The sequence below is a fragment of the Polypterus senegalus genome, chromosome 12 (genome assembly GCF_016835505.1).
Source record: "Polypterus senegalus isolate Bchr_013 chromosome 12, ASM1683550v1, whole genome shotgun sequence".
Classification (NCBI taxonomy): domain Eukaryota; kingdom Metazoa; phylum Chordata; class Cladistia; order Polypteriformes; family Polypteridae; genus Polypterus; species Polypterus senegalus.
In genome coordinates, this window is record NC_053165.1 from 135,935,724 (window position 1) to 135,958,765 (window position 23,042).

General features: G+C 38.5%; 1 protein-coding gene across 2 annotated transcripts in view; it reads left to right on the forward strand.

Annotated features, from left to right (window-relative positions):
• Window positions 1-23,042, forward strand: part of sv2 (synaptic vesicle glycoprotein 2) — a 58,738-nt gene that overhangs the window by 25,842 nt on the left and 9,854 nt on the right. For both annotated transcript variants that reach the window (XM_039773560.1, XM_039773561.1), the window contains exons 4-8: window positions 2,680-2,842; window positions 10,508-10,629; window positions 11,865-12,028; window positions 13,387-13,467; window positions 16,759-16,851. In XM_039773560.1, the coding sequence (XP_039629494.1) occupies window positions 2,680-2,842; window positions 10,508-10,629; window positions 11,865-12,028; window positions 13,387-13,467; window positions 16,759-16,851 (623 nt within the window). The remainder of the gene's footprint in view (window positions 1-2,679; window positions 2,843-10,507; window positions 10,630-11,864; window positions 12,029-13,386; window positions 13,468-16,758; window positions 16,852-23,042) is intronic.

Consider the following 23,042-nt stretch of genomic DNA (forward strand, 5'->3'; position numbering starts at 1 on the left):
GGATTTTTTTTATAATAGAGAGACAGGCTGATAAATGAAGACCCTGTTTTTTATTAATTGAATTTCTTATGAAATTAGTCAGTCTTTCAGCACCAATAACTTGTCTTGTAGCTGATAAGAAAGCTATTATTACTGTCATTGTTTAAAAATTAAGACTGATATACATAAGTAGACATATGAAATTTAATTATCAACCAAGGCCAACTATAGCATACAGTATGTACACTCACTGACCACTTTATTTGGTACACCTTTCTAGTACTGTGTTGGACCCCTTTTGCCTTCAGAACTGCCATAATTCTTCATAGCACAGATTCAGCAAGGTGCTAGAAACATTCCTCAGGGATTTTGGTCCATGTTGACATGATAGCATCAGGCAGTTGCTGCAGATTTGTCAGCTACACATCCATAATGCAATTCTCCCATTCCACCATCCCAAAGGTGCTCTGTTAGATTGTGATCTGGTGATTGTGGAGGCCATTTGAATTCAGTGAACTCATTGTCATGTTCAAGAAACCAGTTTGATATGATGTGAGCTTTGTGACATGGCGCGGAAGATGGGTTCACTGTGGCCATAAAGGGATGAACATGGTCAGCAACAATACTTGGGTAGGCTGTGGCATTTAAACAATGCTCATTTGGTGCTAAGGTTAATAAAGTGTGCCAAGAAAATGGTTCTATGCTTTCATGTTTTTGACGTCAAATTCTGACCTTACCATCCAAATGTTGCAGCAGAAATCGAGACTCATCTGACCGGGTAATGTTTTTCCAGTGTTCAGTTGTCCAATTTTGGTGAGTGCATGCAATTTGCAGCCACTGATGCCTGTTCTTAGCTGACAGGAATTGTACCTGGTGTGGTCTCCTGTCGCTGTAGCCCATTTGCTTCAAGGTTCACTGTGTTGTGTGTCTTCTTCACACCTCAGTTGGAATGAGTGGTTATTTGAGTTACTGTTGTCTTTCTATCAGCTCGAACCAATCTGGCATCAACAAGGCATTTTTGCCCAGAGAACTGCCACAAACTGGATATTTTCTTCTTTTTGGACCCTTCTCTGTAAACCCTAGAGATGGTTGTGCATCAAAATCCCAGTAGATCAGCAGTATCTGAAATACTCAGACCACTCTGCCTGGCACCAACAGCCATGCCACGTTCAAAGTCACTTAAATCTCCTTTCTGATGCTCGGTTTGAACTTCAGTGGGTCGTCTTGACAAGTTCTACATACAGAAATACATTGAGCTGCTGCTGTATTTGTGTTAACAAGCAGTTGAACAGATGTACTTAATAAAGTGGCCGGTGAGTGATGTTATGTAAAATTGGCCATTGCAATGTTTTTATGATAACTAGGGGGCTTTGCTCGCCCACCCCTTGGTTTGGTTTACCGAATATACAATTTAAAGAGATTATTTTCATGGGAATTGTTACATATGCATTATTTTCACTTTTACTTTAAAACTTTTGTAAAAACAATACTTGTCCTTTATTTCCAGCCCAGGGCATTGGATCATCTGCTGTCTTTCTGCTGCTGGCGAGCTGCCTGTTCTGCTTGTTGTGCTGCGCGTCGATCATTTTAAAGCCTGTACAATAGCTGTCCTTTTGCCACTTTGCGTCTCTGCTGCTTGCATTGTGGGGGGGTTTGAGGGGTTAGGGAGGCTAAACGCACACATGGAGAAGCGGTCAAATCATCTGCTGGCTTTCTGCTGCTGGCGAGCTGCGTGTTTTGCTTGTCACTTCTTGTTTTAAGAGCTGGGAGCACATGAAGCGTGTCTGCCAAAAGCAATCCAACAACTGCTAGGTTAGATGTCCGTGGACTTGTTTTAAATGATGTCTCACTGCCTTGTCTTGTGTGACGTTGTAAAAACAATACTTGTCCTTTATTTCCGGTCCTGGGGCATGGTTAAATCTCTTTCTTGCAGGATGTATAACGCTGCTCGCATTGTGAAGGGGGGTCGGCTGAACGCATGCTAAGAAGATGCAGTTGGATTATCTGCTTCTGGCGAGCTGCATGTTCTTTTTGTCACAGTGCATGTCGATCGTCTAAAAGCTTGTACAGCAGCTGTCCTTTTGCCACTTCGTGTCTCTGCCGCTCGTGTTGTGAAGGGGGGCTGAACACACGCTAAGGAGTTGCAGTCGGATCATCTGCTGGCTTGTTGCTTCTGGCGAGCTGCGTGTTCTGCTTATCGTGCTGTGCGTCAGTCATTTCAAAGCCCGTACAACAGCTGTTCTTTTGCCACTTCGTGTCTCTGCCGCTTGCGTTGTGAAAGGGTGTGGGGGCTGAACGCACGCTACGGAGAAGCGGCCGGATCATCTGCTGACTTCCTGCTGCTGTTGCTAGTGAGCTGCCTGTTCTGCTTGTCGCTTGTTGTAAGAACTGGGAGCATATGATGTCTGTCTGCCAAAAGTAATCCAGCAACTGCTAGGTTAGATGTCTGTGAACTTGTTTTAAATGTTGTCTCGCTGCCTTGTCTCTCGTGCCGTTAAAGTGTCTCTCGTGGAACGTCAAATTGTTATCTGAGAAGATTATGTCTCGTCTCCCTCCCAGAATTTTTTTTATAATAGATCTATTTATATACTGTAATGAGTCTATTTATATAATGTAATGAGTTAATATACAGTGCTTGAAAGTATTTAAAGATTGTTCTTATTGACATTTTTGCTGTTTATAACCTTGTTTGTATTATAGGCATGGCAATTGGAGGTTATGTGTGGGGATATCTGGCTGACAAAAACGGACGTCAGAAAATCCTGGCATTCTCTCTGGCAATAAATGGATTGTTTGCAGCATTGTCCAGTTTGGCGACGACATTTTGGCTATTTCTACTATTGAGGTTTATCAGTGGTGTTGGGTAAGGAAAGTTAATTTAGTTACAGATGCCATTGTTTTCTCCTGACTCATTCAGGGTTTTCTCTGAACAAGAAGTTCTAATATTTCTTCTTCTCTTAGCTGCTCCCGTTAAGGGTTGCCACAGCGGATCATCTTCTTCCATATCTTTCTGTCCTCTACATCTTGTTCTGTTACACCCACTTAATACTGTATCTATTTTTTGCATTCTGTATTTTGAGAACAGTACATTATTTTATTTTATGCATATCAGTGATTCACCATATTGAACATCTACATAAAATTAGTTGGAGTTGGAATTCATCAGAAAAAGTTTATTTTTACATCCTCTGATGTCTGATATACGTAAGCTTGAGTATACTTTTAAAAGAAAAAAAGTGTAGTGTGATAACTAACAGAAACATAAATATGAAACAGTAGCACAGGGTAAAAATGTGGTTAGAGAACAAAAAAGTCTTAAGTGAATGTCTTGTCCATCAGTACAGAAAATTAATTATGTACATTTTTTTTTTTTTCTTCAACCATCTGAAAATAATGTTACCATGATGACCAGTCATGCTACAACCTTGTAACTTGTAATTTATTTAGGGCAGGAGTCAGGCCGTTAAAATCATGTTCACAAGTGAAAGCTTTTGTTTGTAGTGGCTATTCACATTTTTCATTTTACACTGTTTTTTAGGTTGTGGAGAGATGTTTTGCTCACACATGTGCGTTTGGCAGCCTTGTGTATGCATGTCTACTGTTAATATGTTCAATAAAGCTAAGTGATCACAGTTAAAGTTACATTTAGAGAAACACAAAGACCAAATAAAGTGTCTATATGAATCATGGTTACTGTATTGCTTGTTGAGCATGTTTAATAAGCTACACATGTGACCTATTACAGTGCTTTGCAAAAGTATGGTGTCCCCTCAGCATTTTCATATGTTGCTAAATTAAAGATGACTCCTAACATCACATTCCAGTCTATATTTCTATAATAGAATCACTTGCATACACGTTTAGATCACTGTACTTTGTTTGCCTTAGTTGTTCACTTGTGAAAGGAATCGCCAATCCTGGAATAGAATTACCTTACCAAAAACCTGTAGTGGGTTTTTGTGATTATATTTATTAATAGCAATGATTGTGATTATTTTGTGCAAATCATGAAAAAGACGCTAAGGTGTGAAAACTCGCAACACAGATGCCTCCTGCATGCCTTCTACCCCAAATTATCTGCCTGTCTTCTTTCACAAACCAACTTTCATGCTGCCACAGTGTTATATGAAGCTGACCAGGAGATGTGCATTTGCTTCAGAAACAAAATTGTTTTTCTTAAACACTGAGAAATGAACTCGGAAACGAGATAAACCTTTCATGGCATAAAAAAGTATTTATTTTCTTATTAGTGAGCTAAATGGTGATTACTGTATAGTCAGAATGGAGTTGCAAAAGTCATTCACCAAGAAAATCCTATTTAATAAGCAGAGCCAAAACATTACAGTGAAACAAAAGAGTCAAAACCAGAATATTGAATGCTAAACTTTCTGCGATTAATTCTTCACTGGTTGAGTTTAAATCTTGGACATGTGACCAATAGCAACCAGGCAAGGTTCCATAGCAGCTCTTTATCTGCTCTCAGTGTCTTTCAAAGTAAGGATTCAATGCAGTTACAGATAAAATGAAAAAGAATTAAACAAGAAACTAATACATGAAATTAAAGTTTGAAAATTAAACTTTTGAAGAATAAAACTCTGTGGGGATTATAACTTGCCATTCACCAGGGACAGCAAAATAATTCAGTAAGGCTTCTACTTTATTTTCCTTACCCTTCTCTGTAGGACACAGTTTCCAGTTATTAGACTTACGTCAAATATAACTGAAGCTCACTTGTTTTAAGATGCAAAATAATCAAATTTTTTGGTAAACACAAGGATTATAGAAATTTGATAACTGCAGATATATTGACAGCTGTTTACTTGATACTGTATTTAGAATCTTAATTTATCGTAGCACAGATAAACAGATACCAAGACTTTAAGGGTGGCGTCGAGTGTTGTGTGGAGTTGTTTCTCTGGGTTCAAGTGGAGGACTCTTGTTGTGTTGGAATGCGTTCTTTATCTTTGCAACATTGTCCTCTGCTCGTGGTGTGCTGTGCTTTTCTCAGCTCACTGTTAAGCTGTGTTCTCTGCATTTTCCCACAGAAGAGCATTACTCTTTCTAGCACAAGTGTTTAGATGCTGATGTTTTCTTCCTGAAGTAATGGCTGCTTCTCAGTCTCTTCAGACAGAGAGTGGCTCATCAAGTTTTTGGTTTAAGAGAGAGGTCCTCTGCTTTCAAAGAGAGGAGAGATGAGTGCAGCTTGTTGATAGTTGTTTTGGCAATCCCCTTAATTCACAAGACATGAATTAATTCCCAAAGCTATCAGCTTTTTATGTATTAAATCTTATTTCTGTTGCATTGTGTAGGATAAAAATGTATCTATATGGAATATTGTGCATATTTTAAGTAAGGTAAGGATATAGTGTGAAATTTGTTGGAAAAGTAGGATATGCTCATTATTTTTTTATTTGATTGATTTTGATTATACTTCATTAATCCCTAAGGGGAAACTGTCTTTTCACATGACTTTTGAAGGTCAGAGTTGAGATCAGCTTTTGTCCAGTGCCCTTGGAGCAGCATCCCTTTTTAGCAGTAACAAGATTTAAGCCAGCAACCTTCCAGATACCAGTGCAGATCCTTAACCTCAGCACCATTTGATCTTTTAAAACAAAGAATGAACAGTTATTGTAGAACATTTGCCTCACTTAGTTGTCTGATTCTTAAAATCACTTCACTTTTATAGAAAATAATATACATTTTAACATTTAAGTTGTAAATTAATAACGGATGGTTTAGATTTTACTTAAAATGACACTGACCAACATATTTAATTTAAACATGACTTTAAATTGTCATTGCAGATAAGAAACAAGCTCTGATTTTAAGTTGTATCATGAAGGACATTTACCAACTGACGTTTGTTAATCTGTGGTGTTATGTTTTATGAAATGTTATTAACAGCCTATATATAATATAGCTTTGAACACACAAGTCCTTCAATCATTTTATGACAGCAGCAAGCTGCAGAAAATTCTGAAAAGCCCGAGTCCTAAAGACACCCACACATCCCCATTTATACATGGAGGGCCAATTTGGACTCTGTTTGAAGTAAAATACACATCAGTAGGATGTACAAACAACCTTAAGTATCCCAGATAAATGCATACACATTTGCAACATGCAAACTCCACACAAACAGTGATTGGGCTGGGATTTGAACCTTCCCTGCAGATTTAAATAATTTATTGTGAATATGTAGTATGATTATACATAAATTAAATAGTGCAGTTTTTTTAAAAGACTAATATTGAAAATAAGAAAAAAATATTTTCTTGTAATAATATTTCCATGTTAATTTCTCTTGGACAGAAATTATTAATTTGTTTCCTTGAGAAAGCATTAATTTTGTTTGTTGTCTGCAACTGTCCACTTTTTCTGTGCTATAATAAAAACCTAGTATAACATTGTCAATTCCACTTAATTCAAATACCATATATATATATATATATATATATATATAAAGAGATTGTTATTTTCTAAACAAAAAGAGAGTTGTTATTTTCATGAGAATTTTTACATATGCATTATTTTCACTTTTACTTTAAAACCTTTGTAAAAAATAATACTTGTCTTTTATTTCTGGCCCCGTGTATGATTACATCTCTTTCTCGCAGGACGTATAGCGCTACTCGCGTTGTGGAGACCTGCCAAAAACTTCCAAAAGTAATTTTATGAAGTCAGTCCTGAAATGAAGGTGACGTCACTTCCGGGTCTGTAACTGCTAGTCTACAACTGCAGTGACGTATGGTGCTGTAGCTCTGCAAGTGGATGCTACTCGATCATCTGCTGTCTTTTTGCTGCTGGCGAGCAGCCTGTTCTGCTTGTCTCGCTGCCCAATCATTTCAAAGCCTGTACAGCAGCTGTCCTTTTGCCACTTCACGTCTCTGCCGCTCATGTTGTGGGGGGGTTTAGGTTGGCTGAACGCACGCAAGGAGAAGCGGTCGCATCATCTGCTGGCTTCCTACTGCTGGTGAGCTGCGTGTTTTGTTTGTTGCTTGTCATTGTTTTAAGAGCTGGGAGCAAGATAAAGTGTCTCTTGCGGGACTTAAAATTATCTTCCAAGAGTCTCGTCTCCCTCCCCAAGATTGTTTTTTTTTTTATAAATCTATATATAAATTGGTTGGATTAGCGCATTAAGCCTTGAACTTCATAGACAGGTGTGTCCAATCATGAGAAAAGGTATTTAAGGTGGTCAATTGCAAGTTGTGCTTCCCTTTGAATCTCCTCTGAAGAGTGACAGCATAGGATCCTCTCAAAAGATCTGAAAACAAAGATTGTTCAGTCTCATGGTTTAGGGGAAGGCTACAAAAAGCTATCTCAGAGGGTTAAACTGTCAGTTTCAACTGTAAGGATTGTAATCAGGTATTGGAAGGCCACAGGCATAGTTGCTGTTAAACCAGGTCTGGCAGGCCAAGAAAAATACAGGAGCGGCATATGCGCAGGATTGTGAGAATGGCTACAGACAACCCACAGATCACCTCCAAGACCAGCAAGAATATCTTGCTGTAAATTGTGTATCTGTACATCGTTCTACAATTCAGCGCAATTTACACAAAGAACATCTGTATGGAAGGGTGATGAAAAAGAAGCCCTTTCTGCACTCATGCTACAAACAGAGTTGCTTGTTGAATGCAAATGCTCATTTAGACAAGCCAGATTCATTTTGGAACAAAGTGCTTTGAACTGATGAGACAAAAATTTAGTTATTTAGTCAAAACAAAAAGATGCTTTGCATGGCAGAAGAAGAACACCGCATTCCAAGATAAACACCTGCTACTTACTGTCAAATTTGGTGGAGGTTCCATCATGCTGTGGGGCTGTGTGGCTAGTTCAGGGTCTGGGGCCCTTGTTAAAGTTGAGGGTCAGATGAATTCAACCTAGTATCAACAAATTCTTCAGGATAATATTCAAGCATCAGTCACAAAGTTGAAGTTACACAGGAGTTGGATATACCAACAAGACAATGACCAAAAACACAGTTCGAAATCTACAAAGGCATTCATGCAGAGGGAGAAGTACAACGTTCTGGAAGGGCCGTCACAGTCCCCTGACTTGAGTATCATCGAAAATCTATGGGATGATTTGAAGCAGGCTGTCAAATTTAGCTGAACTGAAGAGATTTTGTATGGAAGAATGGTCAAAAATACCTCCATCCAGACACTCATCAAAGGCTATAGGAGGCGTCTAGAGGCTGTTATATTTACAAAAGGAGGCTCAACTAAGTATTGATGTCATATTTCTGTTGGGGTGCCCAAATTTATGCACCTGTCTAATTTTGTTATGATGCATATTTAAAATATTTTCTGTTAAACCAGTAAACTTAATGTCACTGCTGAAATACTACTGTTTCCATAAGGCATGTCATATATTAAAAGGAAGTTGCTACTTTGAAAGCTCAGCCAATGACAAAGAAAATCCAAAGAATTAAGAGAGGTTCCCAAACTTTTTCATATGACTGTATGTATATATATATATATATATATATATATATATATATATATATATATATATACACACACACACACTAAAAAGGCAAAGCCCTCACTGACTGACTCCTCACTAATTCTCCAACTTCCCGTGTAGGTAGAAGGCTGAAATTTTGCAGGCTCATTCCTTACAGGTTACTTACAAAAGTTAAGCACTTTTAATTTCGAAATTCTACGTGTAACAGTCATAACGGTCGACAACGTCCGCCATGTTAAACTTTCTTATTTATGGCCCCATCTTCACGAAATTTGGTAGGCAGCTTCCCTGCGCTCACCGAAACCGATGTACATACTTATTTCGGTGGTAAGACGCCACTGTCGGCCGCCATATTGAACTTTCCAACGGTTTTTGTTACCTATGGGCCCATCTCCAAGAAATTTGGCACGCGGGTTCCCAACGCTAACTGAATCCTGCTTACGTACATATATACGTCCATAGCCTGCAGTTCGGTCGCAGGTGGCTGCCTGCCTATATAAGGCCGTCCGTTGCTCCGGTCTCTTCATTCCTTCCTTGCTTGCCACGGATTCACGTCTCCCTGCTGATAACTACAGCCTTTTTATTTAATCCACGGCTTCTCCTCTGTTTTATTGTTCATTTATTATGGTTATAGTTATTGTGTAGGTATTTTAGACTTAGATTTACTTTACATTGTTCAGGTACCCATTTCCTTTATCATTCCAACCGTACCCCCATTAACATGTCTATCAAGGTGATCACCATCGATCAAAGAACTGTCACTTACTGAGTGGTTTCCATGCCCAGAGATGGCACCTGCCTTTTCCTTTCTCTGTGTTACATATTGCACGGCCATATCAGGCTCACCTTGAACCTGTCCCAGTCATTCAATACATAAGACACACAATGTTCCTCCGGATATCAAGAGCCTGATATGGCCATGCAATATGTAACAGAGAATGGAAAAGGCAGGTGCCATCTCCGGGCATGGAAACCACTCGGTAAGTGACAGTTCTTTGATCGACGATGATTAACTCGATAGACATGTTAATGGGGGTACAGTTGGAACGGTAAAGGAAATGAGTACCTGAACAGTAAACTAAGTCTAAAATACTTAATAACTATAATCATAATAAACGAACAATAAAACAGCGGAGAAGCTGTGGATTAAATTTAAAGGCTGCAGTTATCAGCAGGGAGACGTGAATACCGTGGCGAAGCAAAGAAGGGAATGTAGAGACCGGAGCGACAGACGGCTTTATATAGGCAGGCAGTCAATTACGTGGGAGGCGTGGGGATGGGGGACGCAATATAGGTAGGCAGCCAACTATGTGGGAGGCATGGTGATGGATGACGCAACGCCGCCTCACACGGCGATCAAGCTGCAGGCCATGGACGTATATATGTATGTAAGTAGGATTCAGTTATGACCGTTACGCGTAGAATTTCGGAATGAAACCTGCTTAACTTTTGTAAGTAACCTTTAAGGAATAAGACTGCCAAATTTCAGCCTTCTACCTACACGGGAAGTTAAAGAATTAGTGATGAGTGAGTGAGTGAGTGAGTGAGTCAGTCAGTGAGGGCTTTGCCTTTTATTAGTATAGATATAATGTATATGTATATATAATGTATATGTATATATAATATTTTATATATTAAATTATATTATAGGGTCGAGGCGTCACCTTCTCTGAGACAATTTAATGTCCAGTGAGACAATAGGACAGCTGCTGTAGAGGCTTTTAAATGTTCGAAGCACTGCTCGACATGCAGATCAAGCCAACAACAGATCGAGCACAGAGGAGGTGAAAAAAAGTGTTTGCTTCCCATTGTATCACTGTTTAATAGAGGGTTTCAGCCCCCCTCTTCACAACGCGAAGTGGCTGGTGTGTTGCGCGCCCCAGTAGGGGGGGTGGGGTGGGAGATAATGTTGGGAGTGGATGAGCGAAGCAAGAAGGGGGCAAAGCCCCCTAGTGTATACATATATTAAAATAGCAATATAAACTCTTTGTAGTAAGTAACTTTTTCAAGAAGGTCTGAAAGAGACGGCATATATTGATATATATTTGTACCTTCCCAACAGAGTTGGCGGCTCTATACCTGTCATCTTCTCTTACTTCTCAGAGTTTCAGCCTCGTAAAAAGAGGGGAGTGATGATTAGTTGCTTAGCAACTTTCTGGATGGTTGGAAACATTCTTGTAGCAGGTAATGTAATCTGTTCTTCAATATTATATTGCAAGTGGACACTTCATTCAAAACATCTACCTAATACCATTGGTCCTCCATTTTCCTTTCAGAGCAGCCTGACTTCTTCAGGCATGGGCTCGACAAGATGTCAGAGGTGTGGCATATGGATGCTGGTCCATATTAATCCAAGTGATTTGCATAGTTGTATGAAATTAGTAGGTAGTGGGACTTAATGCAGAATAGCTCATTCCACTTCTAATACACATGCTGCATTGGATAGTGATTTGGTGGCTGGTAGAGCCACTGCATTTAAATAAATTCAGTGTTATGATCCTAGACCATTTTAGGGCTTTTGTGGCCTTGCTGCTTAAAGCAGTGGAAAAATGTCAGTTTGCATGAAAGAATGCACCACACCTGATCGGCACACAGTGTTTATATTTTGTGTGCAGTTCCTGTATTCTCCTACTCATATTAAGGAAACCAACATGACTTGCAAAGGCACAGCAATGCAAAATTGCATTACAGGCTACAGCCTGAATTATTGACAATAGGCCAAATGGATTTATGGACTCAGATTTGTCATATCCTGTCATACCCATAAAGGTTGAATGACCAGGAGAGGGATTAATCTAATTAGATGATGCTTATCCGATAATCCATTGTCTAGAATTTGTGTTTTTCACTGCCAACGGTAGGAATTATGCATTCTGACATACCATTAGCTGCCTGATTGTTTGTAGGCTGCCTGACACTGTGCAAAAAGTTCTGTCAGCCACTGTCTGCTCCTTTTTCCTTCAGTCTGTTTCTAACTTCAGAACTGCTACTCTTTTGATGTTTATGGATAATACCTTATTCTACACACCTTTTGTGTCCTTGTCTTGCATGATAAGCCCTTTGTTTCTGATTCATTTATGCAATCATGCCTTGCGTGATCATTAGGACAGTGGGCCTGGTTGCTAAGCACGCCCAGCTGATAAGCACGCCGAGCATCATGGGATATTTACAAAGAGAATTTGGGGAAGAATGAGAAAACATAGGCAAACTCATATAAATGAGTTGCTTTTGCTATAAACATGTGGACATAATGGCAGTTCTGAGCATATCGGTTTAGATAGCTTCAACTTTTGAAATTTCTCAAAAGAAAAGAAGTAAGACCAGAATATTAGTGGAAAATCCATTGTTTGGTAAGGACAGGTGTAGAAGAGGATGAGAAACAGTATAAAGAATGATTGGTTGAATTTTATTTTCTATAGGATTGGCATGGCTGGTCATTCCTAGAACCTTTATAAGATTCCAGCTGGGGAGTTTGAATTTTGAGTCTTGGAGAGTATTTGTGGGTCTCTGTTCTATTCCTAGCCTATCATCTGGACTCCTTTTCGGTTTTGTTATGCCAGAAAGTCCCAAGTACCTTATGGAGGTAAGCTGACAGCATATAATGTATTACAACCTTACATTTTCTTTCTTTATCTTTTTAAATCACAATAAGCACAATTAGATTATTTGGAATAAGCAGTGTTGCAACTTTTTAACCTACTGTAGACCTATGATGGTGTGGGTTGGGTATGTGATATTGAACACCTTAGAGTATTAGAAATACTGTACACATAGATTTTCTGGATTGTTCTCTTTTTGAAGTTGTTGCTCTACTGTGTGCTTTTACACAGTGCATGGCTTAATTTTTCTCAGGATTTTGAAAGGAAATAGTCTATAGTTTTTAGATACACTTGTGTTTAACTTTTACCTTTCCAATAAATGTAAGGCATCAGCCACATTGCTTACCACTTAGTAACATGTTAATACATTTAAGAATGGGTGCTGTGGGTACGGTATTTGACATTTTCACTGATTTGCTCTGACAGAGACTCCGAATTCCAAGGTCGAAATATTAGATATAATCTACTTGCTGTGTTGTTTCCATCTTTTGCAGCAACTTTTTTTCTGTGTATTATGCAGATAGGACAGTCATCTTAAATTAATTCCTTTCAACACTTTTCAAAAAAACAAAACAGGATCATATTTCAGACTTATTTATTTTGGTTTTAGTGCATCAACAATGGCTATAGCAATGATTAAAATAGGAAGCAGTGTAATTATCATCAGAAATTTCACTGCAGTTATCTCTAACAGGTAATCACCTTTTCCTAATGTCATATATGAATTATCACATGCAAGTAAGAATTTTCCTGTATTCTGTATTTAATATATATATATTGTACAGTAAATGTACTTTGCGATGATTTACACATTGCAAGGTGTGGTGGGAAATGAAGGCCGATATATTTTATCTAACCAGTTTACTTTTATCTTTATAGAAGCTTGTGCTTTCAATTTGAATTGCAGAGTTTGCTTTTTTGAAAAAATATTCAGAAATGCATACTGACTTTATGACCTTGCAAACTTAGACTACATTTGTTATTTATAGTTTAAGATGCTACTTTTTATTCATTTTCCAAATCAGGTAATCTCAAAAGAGCAGAAACCTATCCAAATAACAGTATATTCTATTTTATACTTTAATATTGCTTCTTCACATGAAACAATTGTTATTGGACTTTACAAACTGATTATGAAGTGCAGGAATATTTTTGCTACCAGAAATGATATATTAAAGCTAATGCCGTGTCTCAGATATACAGTAGTGTTTGGGTTATCTTACTGCTTTTAAGCGTATTCTTGAGCACATTATAGATCATCAGGTGATTCTGTGTTTTTTGAAATTGCTATATTTTGATTCAAATAAGACATTTAAGTATACCTAATTTACATTAAATTTAGGTTGGGAATGAGACCGTAGCCATCCATGTATTTCACAAGATGTTTGTCTGTAATCACAGAGGCAGCATCAAGAAATTTCCAGTAAGTATATTAAAAAGTTTATTGTATCCAAAGTACTTAATCCCAATTACTTAATCACTCCTGAGAATAAAAAGAATTAAGAAAATGTATATATTTTTTTTGCTATAAAGAAGAATAGTATTTATAGTTCCTAATTAAATTCAAATGAAAGAACAGATGTATTTTAATACTGTTGTATGAAAATAATATTTTCTAATGGGTATCTAACATAAAGTAACATTTGTAATGTTGCATCATTTTTAATAATTTGACTAAACTGTCAGCGACAAGGTTAACCTCATTTAGCGTTACATATTTACTAAAAGAAAAAAAAAATGTAGAAAGTGTTGTAAATCTGATCGTTCTACTGTATAATGTGCAGAACACTAAAAGTACAAAGTCAGAAGAGTAGAAAGTATAATGATACAAATAATAATGATGAATAATAATAAAATAATGCTAATACCATATAAACTGTGAAAATGTGTTGTTTGTGTGGCTTATCTTGAAGCACAGTGAAATTCACAATCTAGCGTCACAGTCGGGACAGTAGTAGTGTGGTTCCTTACGGATTTTCTTTCCAGACTGATCAGCTTTTGAACAGCACACTGCTCATGTACGACTGACACAAGTGTCATTTTTAGATTCATCAGAATCACTTTCGATTTCACTGTCCATTTCAGTTTCTCTGCCTAAAGACAGACAGATTCACTTCATCATCACTGCTTGTATCTCTGTCAACACCTGGGCTGTTGAAAATTTGAGACACCATTATGAAGCTAGGAGAACACGTGACTGCAACGTTCTCTGGGTAACACTCGAGCCTGTCCTCTGCACAAGACATGCCCAGCGCTGTTGGCACTTTTACAGCCTGAGTAATCCTCGGGTCTAACACTTACGCCAGACGCATCTACACAGTTGCCTGAGTGACACCCGGGACTAACGCTTTTAACACTTTTTACAGCCTGAGTGATGCTCGTGTCTGACACTAAGGAGGTTAAATTATATTCAAACTGTTGACACCTAGTGTGTTGTTCATTGAAAATGCCAAAAAGTAAGTTATTTCTCAACTCATCTGCACATTTTACTTATCCCATAACTCCCAACAATCTTATGTTTATGAGATTCTACTGTTTCACAATACTTAGTCCTTCAGTAGAAGTGTTTTAGGATGAGAACTCAAAAATTGGTAATGGCAGTATTCAAAATCAAGAAACTGTATTTCATTATTACATTATGTAGCCCATCATCCTCCGGACCTTTTTAATAAGTTAGTGTTTTAGATAGATAGATAGATGATAGATACTTTATTAATCCCCAAGGGGAAATTTACATACTCCAGCAGCAGCATACTGATGATAAAAATATATATATATATATATTAAATTAAAGAGTGATAAAAATGCAATGCAAGTTAAAAAATGCAAGGAGAGTGTGCGAGGCAGGTATAACAGTCTATAATCTTGAATAATGTTAACGTTTACTCCCCCCTGGTGGAACTAAAGAGTCCCATAGTGTGGGGGAGAAAAGATCTTCTCAGTCTGTCGCTGAAGCTGCTCCTCTGTCTGGAGATGATCCTGTTCAGTGGATGCAGTGGATTCTCCATGACTGACAGGAGTCTGCTCAGTGCCCGTCGCTCTGCCACGGATGTCAAACTGTCCAGCTCCGTGCCTACAACAGAGCCTACCTTCCTAACAAGTTTGTCCAGGCATGAGGTATCCCTCTTCTTTATGCTGCCTCCCCAGCACATCACTGTGTAGAAGAGGGCGCTCGCCACAACTGTCTGATAGAACATCTGCAGCATCTTATTGCAGATGTTGAAGGACACCAACCTTCTAAGGAAGTATAGTCAGCTCTGTCATTTCTTACACAGAGCATCAGTATTGGCAGTCCAGTCCAATTTATCATCCAGCTGCACTCCCAGATATTTACAGGTCTGCACCCTCTGCACAGTCACCTCTGATGATCACAGGGTCCATGAGGGGCCTGAGCCTCCTAAAATCCACCACCAGTTCCTTGGTCTTGCTGGTGTTCAGGTGTAAGTGGTTTGAGTCACACCATTTAACAAAGTCCTTGATTAGGTTCCTATACTCCTCCTCCTGCCCACTCCTGATGCAGCCGACGATAGCAGTGTCATCAGCGAACTTTTGCATGTGGCAGGACTGTGAGTTATATTGGAAGTCCGATGTATACAGGCTGAACAGGACCAGAGAAAGTACAGTCCCCTGCAACCTGCAGTTCTTGAGACGCACATACTGAGGTCTGTCTGTAATATAGTTCACGATCCATGCAACCAGGTATGAATCTACTCCCATCTCTGTCAGCTTGTCCCTAAGGAGCTGAGGTTGGATGGTGCCGAAGGTGCTAGAGAAGTCCAGAAACATAATTCTTACTGCACCGCTGCCTCTGTCCAAGGTGAGGGATCAGTGTAGCATGTAGATGATGGCATCCTCTGCTCCCACCTTCTCCTGGTATGCGAACTGCAGAGGGTCGAGGACGCGGCAGTCCTGTGGCCTCAGGTTTAATTCCAGTTGTCTGCTAAAGATCATCAGCTCTCTGTCTTTTTGTGTATGCAGTATGAAAATGCGACATGAAAACAAATCCAGGCCAGAGTTCTATCTCCGTAAACCCATGAGGTCTTTGTGACGTTCACGCCACACATTGTATATGTTCTTACCTCATGGCTATCCTTGATTGCATTGTTCTGGATGGCATCACAAGTTTGCCGATATGCTACCAAAAACAAATTATAATTGATGAGCTATGATGTAGCACACAGAACAGTATAAATTTGGATATATGAATTCACAAAAAAGACTGAACACTTTTTTTTTGAGCTGGTACATGAAATTGTGGAAATTAATTGTTTACCATTTAACACCACATGACATCTAAATAAGTAACCATGACTAACAAAAACATGGTTACTTGTTTGTAACTTAGGAAAAATCAAATATTATAAAGCATAACTTAAAAGTGCCTCGTTGACCACCAACCAAGACACGACAACACTGCAGCCCTTTTAAGTAAAGGAGTGTGCAAGCATATTTCTCCAACGGATATTCCCATTTCTTCAACTGCCTACCCCTTGTATAGAGCAGTCTTAGGTTAATTCATTATTTGTTTTGTCATTTATTACTAACAATACTAACATTTAATAGCGTATATTGTAAATCAACAACCATTTTTAAGTTTTCAGAAAGACTTTTAAAATGTATGTATAGTACATATAATAAAGTTCTGTGTATTGTTATATTGTTGTTTTCAATATTTTATATTGTATTTATTTTAACTTAAACTTGTTTTTCTTAGATATGTAAACTAAACATCAGTAACAAAAGAGCAGAAAAATCAGCAGTAAAGGACAACCTGAATGTAAATACACTGTGTCATATAATAAAACAGGTAAAACATTTAATTGTATTAATTTTAAAATCGTGAGTTCTGATAACAAAAAACAAATCACTGTTTAATATTACAAAATATTAAATATGACATAGGTTGAAATGGTCCTTCTGTTGGTTATCGTGTTACAAATACGAGCATTTCTCCCTTTTGTAAGTCATTTTTGAAAGCTTTCTTTACGCTCTACTAATTCTGTGAACATGAGGATAATTTTACTGTCGGATGTAATGAGCAGTAAATCTGTGGCAAGCAGAATTGGACAGGATCTTGATCAGGGTACACTTATGGGGACATTGCACAGTAAAGCTTTTTTTGAGCTTTCTATTAAGTCTGCCATGAAATGGACAAGCACAAGATGAATGGCCTTACTTTAGCACTTCAGCCAAGTGTGACAGTGCCACACAGTTACAACTAATGCCATCTGTGTTATGGAGGATTTGTAAGAGTCTGTAAAAAGAAAAGGGCATGGGCCACTTAACATTAGCAAAGATGTCTTTAGTAAATCGGTAAGCAACTGGAAGAAGCTAAGAAGAAATCAATTTCCTTAACCAGAAACAACCAAATGTAGCAGTAATGCAACCTCTCACCCCTGGAAATAAAAAAAATAAAATCTACTTGAATCTAACTACAGTGGAGGTTAACAACTAAGCCCTAAATTGTTTTGATTAATTAAAATTTCCAACAAAGCCAAAAAACACAGGAAAAGAAAGCCAGCAACACTGAAGAGAGAAACCAGTGTTGCAGGAATTCAACTGGGACTGAAAGTTTCTTTAAATATTTCAGGTGACAGCCCTAACTCCACATACCTGCATAACTGAGGGGGGCTTCCTCCTTGGCTCCACATCTATTACACAGGTGAACAAATCTAAAATATAATAATTCAACAAAACAAAGCATTAACAAAATATTAACTTAATAAATTACAGTTACAAATAAGTAGTTGCAAAGCAAGATAACAAATACAGTGGATATAATTGCAGATCTTCTGTTAAATTAAAAAATGAAACCTAAATTATAAATTCTGTCAGAACTTATTCCACCTTTACTTCAAATTTGCAATCTATACAAAAAAGGTAAAAACAAATCAGGAACTGTTCAGTGAAAAAAATCCCACAAAAACCAGGTTTCATTAGGGTGCACACCCTTTAATAATCAAGGGTGTGGCTGCGTTCAAAATCAACCAATCACCACAAGTCTCATCTCACACAGTAATTAGTATACACATGACATCATTTAAAGCGGCTCCGATTGAGTTAAAGTTTGGCTGTTCCTGTAGCATTTTTCTAATATTCTTTTGGTTGCAACATACTCCAAAAGCTATAGTCTGCAAAGAGCTTTTAAAACATGAAATGGATCTCATCATTGAATGGTATCAATCAGGACAAGGGTGCCAAAAAAGTATCCAAAGCATTTAAACAACCCATGAAGCAAAGTGAAGACAGTCATCAACAAGTGGAGAAAATACGGTTCAACAGTGAAGGACGTTACTCCAAGATTGATGAGAAGACAAGGAGAAAACTGGTCAGGGAGGCCATCAAGATGCCTACAGCAACATTAAAGGATTGCCTGGCAAGTACTAGTTCAAGTTCCCTACATGTGACAACAATCAGTCATATGTCTGGGTTGTGGGGTAGTGTAGCAAGAAGAAACCCTTTTCTCACAAAGAAAAACATCCAAGCCCAGCTAAACTTTGCAAAAAGGTATGGTCTGATGAGACCAAGGTTGAACTATTTGGCCATAATTCCAAAAGGTACAGTATGTTTAGTAGGTATGTTCATCAAAAGTACACCATAGCCACAGTGATGCATAGTGGAGGCAGCAACATGTATTGGATCTGCTCTTCTTCACCAGGAACTGGGGCTTTAGTCAAGGTGGATGGAATCACGAGTAGCCAAAAGTATTAATTTATTTTGGCACAAAAACTTCCAAGCATCTACTAGGAAGCCGAAGATGAAGAGGAACTTCATGTTTTGGCATACATCAAGATCAACAAAGCAATGGCGTCATCAAATAGCATCAGTGTTCTAGACTGGCCCAGACCTTAATCCAATTGAAAATCTGTTGGGTGACCTGGAGAGAGCTGTGCCAAGGAGATGCCCTTGTAATTTGACAGATCTGGAATTTTTATGCATGGAATAGTAGGCAACAATCGCCAAGTCCGGATGTGCCAAACTGAGAAACTACAAAAGACTGAGTGCTGTAATAAAACCAGAAGGTGTTTCAATTAAATATTAGTTTAGGGGTGTGAGCTCTGATGCAAGCAGGTCTTTGTATGATTGTTTGTTTTTTCCTTTTTTCACTTCACACTTTCTGATTTGTTTTCACCTTCTTTGTATAGATTGCAGTTTTGCAATAAAGGCGGAGTAAGTTCTGACAGGATTTAGCTTGGTTTCATTTTTTTATTACAAAAAAATTGTGATTTTGGCAGGGATGCGTATTCTTTTTATATCCACTGTTCAAAAGGAAACAAATTGTAATAAACATAAAGCAACAGGAAAAAAAACAAGGAAATCAAACAAAATAATTGCATTCTTTTATAGTTTTTAGTTGTCTCGCCAGCATCAGCAGTCACTTCAACATGTTGTCAAGGTTTCTGATCATCGTGCCGGAGAGCAGCGACGTGTTGGTCAGACACACATGTCACAGTTTCACTGGACGCCTCAGACTTGACAACAAACTTCACCTTGAATGTGCTCTCAGTGTTAGAAAGGTTTTTGTTCTATGTACCTGTAACATGTGCATTTGATTAAAGGTAAAGATGTCAAATGTACACCGTATGCAAGCAGCATGTTCGCTGTATAAGATCTGCTCACAGCAATTGTTGGGATTGGCAGTACAAGGAAAAAAATGAACAGGAGAACTGAAAAGCAATTTCAGTTAAACAGTATGAACTTTCATGAAAAGAAATGGAGAACACTAATAAGGCACCCAAAAATGAATAAAGTGTCTTTGCAGTATAAAAATTCATATGCGGCAGTTTTGTTCTACATACAACATGCAACCTGAATTCGCAGCATTTATAATTTTGTGAAGCGTCCCTTTTAATAATCGAGCACAGTTGTAACTTGCCTTTATCAGCTCCGGTATTGTAGGGTTTCATTTCACAATAGCAGGTTAATTCTCTTGATGAAATGTAAGATGGATTTTAAAAGGAACAGGCTTTACTTGTTGCCAGTGCCTTTCTGTGCTGTCAAGAATTGTTAATTAATTAATTGGAAAAGGACATTTTGCAGTAAACTGTAAATTGTAAACGGCCATTCACCCACATAAGAAGGTGGATGACTTCAACCAAAGTTGGAAAGCGAATTGCAAAAGTACCTTACAGTGCATTCAGCCCAAGGGAGAAGAACAAGAGGGGTGGGCAGAAGAGGTTAGTATTTATACAGGATGAAAAGAAGATAACAAAGGGAAGAGGAGTGTAGGCAAGGGGGGAGCCTTACCGTATATACTCGTGGATTAGTTCACCAGATTCTACAGTATAAATTCCCATATTTTATAAATTCCCATATTTTTTCTGTTGGTCCAAGAGATTATGATCTGCTAACGCCCACCAGAGAGAGTAGCCACCAAGCACACTGCCCTTTTTTTTGTTCTATGTATTGTGCCTACGTGACCACACGGTAACACCCAAACTACGAGGTGTGGCAGAAAAGTAATGAGACTGATTTTTTATTTACCAAAGTTTTTATTTTTTCCAAACATCAATGTTATCCCCTTCAAAGTAGTTCCCTTGGGCAGCTACACACCGATGGAGACGTTGTTCCCGCTGTTGGTAGCAGCACTGGAAGTCTTCAACCGGTATGGTCTTCAGTATGTCCGTTACACTCTTGGATGTTTTCTCAAAAAAACCCAAAATGACGTCCTTTGAGGACATTTTTCAGTTTAGGAAAAAGTCACACGGACTGAGGTCAGGTGAATAAGGGGGCTGGGGAACCACAGGAATGCCTTTTGAGGTCAGAAATTCTGTTATGGAGAGGGCAGTTTTTCGGCACCATTTTGGCACAGACCTTTCGCATGTGCAAATGTTCAGTCAAAATTTGATGAACAGTAAATCTGTTCAAATTTAATTGTTCGCTCAACATTCTTAATGTTAAACGATGGTCTGATCTCACAAGAGTGTTCACACGTTCGATGTTTTCATTGGTTTTCGAAGTTGAAGTCCTCCCTGAACAGTGTTCATCTTCAACGTGTTTTCTGCCTTCCAAAAATGATTTGTGCCAGCGAAAAACTTGAGCTCGGGATAAAGAATGTTCCCCATAGGCCTGTTTTAACTTTTCAAACGTCACACTTGCCGTTTAATGGCACAACGTTGCTCCAAATTCCGCTGTTCCATTTTACGTGACACACAACTAAAAACACAACTTTGCTAATAGCAGTCACAAAAATCACGTAGTTAACGGAAGGAGTTGAAACTCGCATTGAGCTATGGGAGGGAACTGATACACGTGCTCTATCAAGGACAACAGCGCAGCGTTGCCAGATCGCTTGCAGTGTTGCCAGTCTCATCACTTTTCTGCCACACCTCGTATTCCGAAGCGACGTTTGCACTGTTTTGTGTTTTTTGTATCTCACACCCTCATACACCTTTATCGCAAGAGCATCCCTTATCTACGATGGAGCGTTCAATCAGAAGAAAATATGAAGCTGGTTTTAAATTAAACGTTGTTGAAACAGCAAAAGAAATTGGTAACAGCGCTGCTGCAACAAAATTCGATGCGTCTGAGAAACTGATGCGAGATTGGAGGAGGCAAGAAGATGTAAAAAAAAAAAAAAATTAAAATAAGTGTCGCATTTTTGAATGGGCGAATTAGTCGGGGTCTGATTTTATGATTGATTTTTCAGGTTTCAAGACCCGACTTATACGTGAGTATGTACAGCATTTTGAAGTTTGTATCATGCAAGGAGTGGGCAGCTCCTAAGGAATGACTCTTTTACTTGTAACATTTATGTGTTTCTCCCACTTCCAAAATGGCAGCAATAGGGCACTTGAGACTAGAGAGGAAGATATTTCTTCACTTGCTTCTGTTAAAGCAGATTATGGTATAATTAGCTTGCATTAAAGATCATTCAGCATACAATCCATGTCCGGTTTTGCCTGGGAATCCCCACATGGGGTGCTCACGCTCTGTTAATGGAGGTGCTTCATTGCCCCAGCCAGCTGCTCTTTTCTCCAGGCGATGTTGAAATGTGCACAGTTTTGGATTTAGGAAGGCCACAGTTTAGAGTTTCCAGGGCTTAGCAGGCCAGCAGGCTGATGCTTCAGAAGATGTGAGGTTCGTAACAGCTATTGTGTTGTAATGCATCCTATAACTTGGAAGAAAACATTGTTTTGGTGCAGTAAAGTAGACTTTAATTAGCAGGAGCTTCACTACCGCTATTGACAGACGTTTCTAGGAACAAAAATACTATCCGCGTTTCTCCTTGCAGAGCCCAGAAAACACTTTCCCATAGATTAATGCAGTGTAATAGTGAAAACAATACCATGAGTTTTAAATGAAAAGGAAAAATGAGCAATGTGTCACAATAAGTAGAAATAAAATATATATTGCCTATGAAATTATGATTTTTCATATGCAGTTTATATATGAGTACAATGCTTAGTAAATAGGAATTGAAGTTCATTGCTCCTTATGAGGAGTGTGAAAAGACATTTTTTTCAGCCCAGTTTAAAAATTCAGCAAAAGTGATGGAGGATTGTAGTACAAACTGTTGGTAATGATGTAAAATTGCATAATCCTGTACAGTATGATAAATATAGATGTGAACAACTTTGTTGGTACCCTTCCACGAAAAAAGAACCACCCACAATTGTCCCTCAGATAACTGGAAACTGACAAAAGTAAATGGAACCCATCATGGTTTAGTTCACATTTAGCAAAAGTCAGACTTTGCTTTAGAGTTTTGATGCAACAGAATGTTTCAAGTAACACCACAAATTAAAAATGGCATTGATAAAAGTAATGGGACCCTCAACCTATAGAGACAACCACTGCAAACAGTCAATTCCTGGAGCCCTCAGTGAGTTTGGCCCATTTGCAGATTATGTTATAATTAGCTTGCATTAAAGATCATTCAGCATACAATCCATGTCAGGCTCTGAGCAGACCGCTCCAGCTATGTCAGGTTTGATGGGGGGTCTTCTTCACGCGGCACGTTTCAGTTCGTTCCAGATGTTCAATAGGCCATGTGAC